An 8618-nucleotide genomic window follows, 5' to 3' on the forward strand; every position below is an offset into this window, starting at 1 on the left:
TGACAGCCTGTGAGAACAATGAGGTATTAACTGCATATTCAGTTTTATGAAAAAAAAATTAAAATGTTTGCCTTTTCCTTCATGGACAGAGAAGTAAATGTCATAATCTTGACATTCTTTGTGATGTGGAATTACAGTGAGAAAGAAAACTGCAGCATTAATTGAACGTTTTTTTTTCCTCATTTAAAACAATTGCCTTGAAGTTGTAGATTTGTGGATGGCAGTGAACTACTTAACAGAAAATATCCTTTGAACCTTGATACCCTTCCTTATAATTCCAGACCTGTAACAATTGAAAATACTTCAATTTTCAGCAGCAAAGTAATATTTTTATTATTTAAGATAATTTCATAATATTCTAGCTTTGCTTAGTTTTTTATTTCACGTCAGAGAACTAGAAACTTGAAAAACTTAATTTTTGTTTGTTTCCAGTCAGCAAAATAGTCTTCAATGTTTTGATGAAATTTAAACCTATCTTAGGAGGGTGGGTGGGGAGAAGGACCTGAAAGTTTTTGCTGACGTCTTTTGACAGCAGCAGATGATTACAAGAGCATGTGTTTCTTATGACTTTCTTTAGTTACCTTTTTTTCTTTTTAAGTTGAATTATATTGACTCTAAATAATTCTGTTGCTAACTCTGCTTTACCCTTCAGCTTATGTTTAATAACTTCTCCTCTTCTGATCCCACGTACCATATCAGAAAGATACGGTTGTAAAGGAAAGTCTTCACTCATCTGTTGGATGAGGTGGTTGGCCAATCAATATAAACAGGCAGTGTCTTAGGCAAGGATTTGTGCAATATCTTGCATAAAGCACTTGGAGATATTTATTTCCGTATACAAACTTTCTAAAGAGGTGTGGTCCATGAGAGAGAGAGAGAAGAAAGCTTTTGTGGCTATCACCGTCATTATAAAGCAAGTCCACATGCATCTGAAGATCTAACCAGTATTTCATTTAGATCTCTATATTTCATAGCCCTTTAAGTGTCACTTTTAATATGACTTTGTGGGTTATGCTAAAGTAGTCCCTTTAGCAGCTTAGAAATCATGACAGTTGGTTTGTGTCCCATTTAAATGTTAAGTAAAAGCAGATCCCACGTTATATATTTGTATCAAAACACAAAGTCAACTAAGACTTAATAGATGAATCTGATGCAAATTTATTTTAAATGGCAAAATGTTTTAACTATACTGTAAAACTGAACTTGGTATGTTTGAATTATGGATATTGGTATTTTACTTTATACTGGCATTGTCAGTTTACTTATTGCGTTGTCACAGAAACTATACCTTTGATACAAGAATTAGTTTCTTTTACTCCATTACTGTGACTTCTCTGTTTGGTAATTAGAAACTAGTGTGAGTGTAGGTGTATAAGAGAGGAGGGTTCTCAAAAAACAGTATTGACTGAAATGTAACAAGCACTATTTCTGTTCTAGTTAAGAAGACAGAGAAACTTACTTTGCCCTATGGACGGCCCAGAGTTCTGCAGAAGAGACATAATTACTGCCTACTTTACCATTACCGCTATGTAAATGCATACAGCAAGGACTACAGGATGTCTTTGTGGAATGCGTATACCATTAACAAAGATGTAAGTAACTGAATAAAGGTTAGAAGCAACTTTGAAAAGTAAAAAGCTTGAACATAAGTTTTTCCTGAATACCTCTCATTTAGGTTGGAAGAGACTCTAAGATCATCTTATCCAACAGTTAACCTAGCACTGCCAAGTCTACCCTTAAACCATGTCATGAAGCACGACATCTACACATTTTTTGAAGGCTTCTAGGGATGGTGACTCAACTACTTCCCTAGGCAGCCTGTTCCAGCAATTCACAACCCTTTCAGTGAATAAATTTTTCCTAATATCCTACCTAAACCTGCTCTGGTGCAACTTAAGGCCATTTCCTCTTGTCTTATCACTTGGTGCTTGGAAGAAGAGACTGATTCCTCACTTTGCTATTGCCTCCTTTAATGTAAATGTAAAAAGTACAATACGGTCTCCTCTGAGCCTCCTTTCCTCTAGGCTAAACAAATCCAGCTCCCTCACCTGCTCCTCATAAGACTTGTTCTCCAGACCCTTCACTAGCTTTTCGTGTCCATTGTTAGACACGCTCCAGCACCTCGATTGTCCTTCTTGTAGTGAGGGGCCCAAAACTGAACACAGTACTCGAGGTGCAGCCCCACCAGAGCCAAGTACAGAGGGACAATTATTTCCCTAGTCCTGGCCACGCTATTTCTGATACAGGCCAGGATGCTGTTGGCCTTCTTGGCCACCTGAGCACACTGCTGGCTCATATTCAGTGGACTATCAACCAATACTCTGAGGTCCTTCTCTGCCAGGCGGCTTTCCAACCACTCATCTCCCAGCCTGTAGCTCTGCTTGGGGTTGTTGTGCCCCAGGTGCAGGACCCGGCACTTGGCCTTGTTGAACCTCATACAGTTGACCTCAGCCCATCGGTCCAGCCTATCCAGATTCTCCTGCAGAGCCTTCCTACCCTCAAGCAGATCAACACACACACCTAACTTGGTGTCGTCTGCAAACTTACTGAGGGTGCATTTGATCCCCTCATCCAGATCATTGATAAAGATATTGAAGAGAAGTGGCCTCAGTATTGAGTCCAAATATATATGAGATATAAAAAGGCATTTTGTATGATCTTCTCTTTACTTACCTATATTAGTAAGGATTGGCTTTGATTCCTTCCTGTTCCTCAGCATGAGCTGCGGTTTTTGCCTTGTGGAGAGAGCAGATCCACCAGGAAGCGTGGAGACCATTGCCAGTGGTACTGAGGCCCTATGAGTCTACGGCTTGGCAACATAGGTCCACTATAGCAGTTTGACAGGGCTATCCTTTAAGTCTTTAAGTGGTGCTCATAGTGCTGTAGGAGCCTTTTGAAAAGGTAATCTTTGGACTATCTACAACCATTCATGCCATGATCCAATCTTTCCATCAGAAGGTCATCCTGACTGGGGCGGGGGGGGGGGGAAGTCAGTGGAGATAAATCTGGCCTTTGATGTCCTGGGCCCTATGCTAAAATGTTCATATACATGCAGATCACTGATCTCAAGAACGAAAGTTTTTCAGGTTGGTTTTCCAAGTTGGAGAAGATGTAGAAGCCAAGTCATTCTTGAATTAGGACTGTAGAAGATGCTTTTTGGTTCGATTATCTGGGCCTCATAGATTTTAAATAATGACTACTACAAGTAAATCAAACTAAGCTCTGTCAAGGTTGGCTTGATCTTCAATTTATTGAGAGTTTGGTGGCCTGAAGCAACCATTTACTGTAGCAAGTGGCCATGTGGGGAGAGATGACTAACAGCACATCTGGCTGCCTCTGATTCTTAGCCTGAATGGGCAAATACATTCACACCAGATCAGGTTATCTTTATGGGGACCTCTGACTTTTCGTTTGGAAAAAGTTACTGTCAACTAGAAATCTGCACTTCTGTTCAATCTATTTACAAAATATATGCAGCAGATGGGAGGGCTTGTTTTTCACTGGTGAAACAGGGATACCAGTTGAATCTTAAGTCTCTTCACTACCACTGAAGGCAACTATTGCTAAGTATTTAGAGTTCTTTAATCCCCCACCCGGTGAGATTATTGCAAGTCAGCTGTCCATTTTACCAGTGATATTTTCTTCTTGTTCAACAGGACAAATGGCTTTCTGCTACAGAAGATATCTCCAGCTGTTTACACAAGGATGTTCGTATTCCTTTTAATCATAACCAGACATGTTCGTTTTACAACAATCATCCTCGGCTATCTTATGGATTCCTTTCTCCTCCAAGTAAATACATTGCCTTCATTGTTTACAGTATATGTGATTTAAATAATTTGTAATGCAGTAGCTATATTCTTTTATAAATGTTACTGATTGATTAATCAGAGTTTGAAGCAGTGGTTGCTGAATTATTGCAGTTCTTTTTAGCATATGAGAAAGAAAAACATTGCAGGTGCTTCAGCAGTTGGTGGGTTGTCCAAGGTCATTTACTACTTCCTGAAAGCTTCTGAGCTTGTCAAGTTTCTAACATGGCATCTCACGGAAGAAACTGGAAGGAACGTGTAAAACATGAGTCAAGTCTGGCAAACTAAAAAACTGCAAATTCACTTTGTGTGACAGGAATTAGTTGGAACTACCCAAAGTAAAATTGAGGCATTTGTCCTTAAGTGAAAAACTGCCATGCTAAGTTTATTTTATACTTGAAATTTACTCTTACATGCCCTATGTGGTCTTTAGTAAAGGGATTCAGTATTTGGTCTGAAAAGTTATGCTCTTGCTCTCGATGCATATTACAAAAATATTCGGCTGTTTACAAATGGTTACGTTGTATGTGAACTGTTGTTGATGTGATCTGGAAGTATTCTACATCCATTTTACTGCATGAAGTATTGAGTAGTGGGTTATTTTAACATCCACATCAAGTGTAACTTGCAAAGTCAAACAGAGCTCCTATTTTTGTGCCTAAATTCTGTAGGCAGAACAAGTTGGTCTGACATTCATGGAGTGAATTTTATACCCTTCCCCTCAGTTCAAAAATCAAAAACCTGTTCTGATATTCTAAAATGTTAAAATATGTGTCCACTGTGACAAGTGCAAATAGTATTGCTGCTAAGATTATTTTATTTTTGGAACTGGAAACTTCAGCATATACTGAAGTTACCACTGACACCCACATCAACTTTGAGAAGTGAAGTTAGGTCAGCACCACATTAACATCATTACATTAATCTTTAAAGTTGTGTTTTCGTGCTTTTAAAGTAACAAATCCAAGTAATTAATTCGTTTTTGATTTTAGATTTGATGACAGATGCAGGGAAGCCTCACTATGATGCCTTGCTTACCAGCAACATTGTGCCAATGTATCCTGCATTTAAAGGTATATATTTGTGCATTTGAATGCAAGAGTGCTGATATCTTGCTTGCTTCCAAACCATGAAAAAGATCCCTGATACAGCTGTCTCTGTGAAATAAGAGCTCCCCAGACTGTGGACTTCTTATATTGGTGAAAATTTCCTTGAAGTAGGCTTGTCAGCTGTGGGACAAAAACCTACCGTTGTGAGCTTATGATTCCTAATCAACTGGCTAGTTGCACAGGATTGTAGTATAGATGTCTCTATTTAATGCCTGATATTTTTGCTTGCATTTCCCTACCTATCTAAACGAGGTTTTATACAGTGTCTTCTAGAGAACCTAGATGCCAGTTATATAGTTATGTTAGTTAAATTCACTTCTATTTTAGGAACATCTCCTAATCTCAGATGACTTTCCTGGCAGAAATTTAGGGTCTCAATCACTAAGGAAACAGGAAAATAATCAAATCTCTAGCAGAAAAGATATGAAAACCTGGGTTTTCCTAGGTGAGAGTGGACACGAGGCAGTCAGCTAAGGGAGGTTAAGCACATTCCTGGTGAAAAGAAGAATAAGTATGGCACTTCCTTTGGACAAAAGAGGTGTCCTTTTTTTGTAATGGAGCAGTAGTTCTCTCTTAAATTGAATTAAAAATGTAGAAGTAAGGAGACGTTGCATGTACATCTAAACTGAAAACATGCACATGAAATAGAGATGTGGGTCTGCATGCTAGCCATGATAGATGTAGCCTTTGAAAACTGTGAACACCTGTATAATTTACTATTTTCCTAGCTTACCATGCCTGCCTGTACTCTACTGAAAACTCTGCACAGTTATATTAACATCTCCTACCTTGGAGATGATGCTTACCACTTCAACTGCTGTGTTTCAGTGTTATGGAACTACTTCCATCAATACCTGCTGCCTGAATATGCTGCAGCCAGAAATGGTGTCAATGTAGTCAGTGGTCCTGTGTTTGATTATGACTTTGATGGACTGTATGATACCCCAGAAAAGGTGAAAAGGTGAGAATCTTTTGCATTGTAATCCTTTGCTTCTCTACTCCATTAGAAGTTACAAAGTAATTATGATCCTTGTTAGCCAGGAAGGCATCTTGCTGAGATGGACCCTTGTCAGGTTATGACAGTTCAGAGAGAGGCAGTAAAATGGCTCTAAACAGAGCTGTGTAAAGCTCAGAAGTAAACAACAAGCACATAGAAAATGCATGCTAGAAATGTGTCATCCTAAAACCTGACAGTGAAGTGTAAGAGAAGCTGTTGCATGTGGAATAATGTCTGTTAGCCTGAAAACTTATGACATTGCGTCTAGGAGTGGATGAGGCAGGGTCTTATCCCTAGTATTGTGGTTGATATTCCTGAGTCCATGTATCTGGCAGTATTCCAGTACTAAGTTGTCAGCACAAATGTAGTAGTTGGTCCCAGCTAGCAAAATTGGTTTAAGATAGCGGACAGATGGTAAATTCCTGCACCTTTTATGATAAATCAGTTCTTAGTTGTTATACCTCATCAAACTCATTATTTGGATCAGCCTACAAGCCAAACTTGATATCTGGAATGTTAATCTGGAATATACTGTCAACTTTGATTACAGATGAATTTTCCTTCCAGGACTAGGCTTTCTTTCAATTAAACACGTGGATTGGTAAAGTCAATATGCCAGAATATAGCTGATTATTGCCATTTGTTCTTTGCACAAGTATGATTTGGTAGATTTACTGACAGATCTTATGCATTTCAGACACCGTGGTAACTCAGAAGTTCCTGTTCCAAGTCATTTCTTCATTATGCTGACTAGTTGTAAAAATACTTCTGAAACTCCTCTGGAATGTGAAGGGTCTCTAGATGCCTTGTCTTTCATTGTGCCTCACAGAGAAGACAACAGTGAAAGCTGCGCAGTAAGTAGGCTGTTTAGTCCCCATACACATCAGAAGCCAGGCTTGAACTTGTTTTGCTTGAATATCAGTGATTAGCTAATTAAAGACTGTAAAAACCCTGCGGTCTATCATGGTCATCCCAGGAGGGAAGACATTTTTGTAAACAGAATTATGTTAAAATGTGTATATATGCTTAAACGTGAAAATAGGCATTTTCTGTTCAAACACCAAGACTTTTAGCTAGTGGAGTAGTGAGAATGTGTTGAGAGAATCAGTGTGATGAACACATAACTTTCTGTAGCAGTAGTATCTAGTCATAACATCTGAGAATGCTGAAGAGCTTCTAGGAGAAGGTTTCATCCGCCAAGAAGGTTCAGTTGTAGATCAAATGCATACCCAAAAGGAGAAGACATGGATAGTCTTGAACAGCATTGGCTGCTTCTAGTTCAGGTGCCCTGGCATTATGATGGGAATCCACATAGCTATTCTCCATATAAACCAGAACAAAGCATGTGAAGCGTGCTGACCTGTCCTACAGAGATTTACACAAGTCACTCCCCAAGTCAAATACAGTTCTCAGCAGCAGCTTTATGATAGAGATGGTGGATAGATGTTGGACTTCACCAGACACTCCTCACTATCACCAGCTTTCAGCTGGTGCAGATTCTCGTTCTGCGTACTTGAGGATGTTAACAGCAAGTACTAAATTCAGTCAAGCTTACTATAACTATTTGTAGAAGCCAGTGCTTTCTATTTGTTAGATGCTTGCCACCAGTGACTGCGTTTTGCCCTTATAAAACATTAAAATGTCTTTTTTATTCCCTGACATATGTTTAGTCAATTAGTAAATTACATTTTACAAACCCTGTTTTTCTTCCTCTTTCCCAATAGGATGGCAAGTCTGAGTCTTTGTGGGTTGAAGAGAGAATGAAGTTTCACACAGCTCGGGTCAGAGATATAGAATTACTTACAGGACTCAGCTTCTATCAAGACAGAAAACAGCCAGTATCTGAGATTTTACAGTTAAAAACATATTTACCAACTTTTGAAACAGTCTGATTTTTCCTATGGAATGTTGTTGTCCATTTCACAACTGATTTGTAAATAGACTGTTTTTAATTAATGAAAAGTTTTTTTTAAATAAGCTGGAACATTTATTGAGATCTCTTGACCAAAATGCCAGTAGGGAGGAGAGTGTGTGCCATATTTGTATCTCAGGGACTCCTGATGGACTATGTATATAACACAGGACGGCAGCTCCTGTCATTCCCACTTGAATGTGGTAAACCATGTCCATTATTAAATGTTATTGGCATTTGATCATCATAGTCTGAGAAACAAACAAACAAAAATATCTTCTACATGCACTGGAGAAGGAGAAATTTATGAGGTATGGGTTATAATCAATATTCTACTTTAAAAATAGAGATAATTAGCAAATATCTTACAGTTTGGGGGAAATAACTATGTTCTTGACCATTGAAATACAAACAGCAGCACCTTTCTACTCCAGTTTTCCTTGAAGCATGAATTGCATTCTGAGCGTTGGGTCTCATAAAATAATGCAGCATTATGGTGGAAGAACCTATATTGAGGTTAGCAGTAAGACTGATACGTTAAACTTCATCAGCAAGGAATAGGCTCCTAGGTAAAGTTTTGATAGCAGTGAAGTGTTGGTATGTTGCTGCCCTCTAGTGTCTCCAACACTGAGGGAGAGTTTGATGCATATTTTGCATGTTGTATATGCGTCCTCAGAATTATTTTGAATATGATGCATCAAGTCACCTACAAATTAGAAAAAAAAAATGATCAGAAAGATGCCTGACCTCTCAGAAATAATTTTTCACCAGATATAAGTTTAATTTGAAGT

The 8618-nt window shown here is 38.5% G+C and overlaps 1 protein-coding gene across 1 annotated transcript in view; it reads left to right on the top strand.

Moving 5' to 3' along the window:
- Positions 1–8084, top strand: part of ENPP1 (ectonucleotide pyrophosphatase/phosphodiesterase 1) — a 53990-nt gene extending 45906 nt beyond the window's left edge. Inside the window, 6 exon segments of the mRNA XM_040552132.1 lie at positions 1438–1592; positions 3657–3792; positions 4802–4882; positions 5747–5879; positions 6613–6769; positions 7640–8084. Coding sequence (XP_040408066.1) covers positions 1438–1592; positions 3657–3792; positions 4802–4882; positions 5747–5879; positions 6613–6769; positions 7640–7807 — 830 coding nt within the window. The 3' untranslated portion in view covers positions 7808–8084.
- The last annotated feature ends 534 nt before the right edge of the window (positions 8085–8618 follow it).

This window comes from Cygnus olor, chromosome 3 (genome assembly GCF_009769625.2).
Source record: "Cygnus olor isolate bCygOlo1 chromosome 3, bCygOlo1.pri.v2, whole genome shotgun sequence".
NCBI classification, from domain to species: Eukaryota; Metazoa; Chordata; class Aves; order Anseriformes; family Anatidae; genus Cygnus; species Cygnus olor.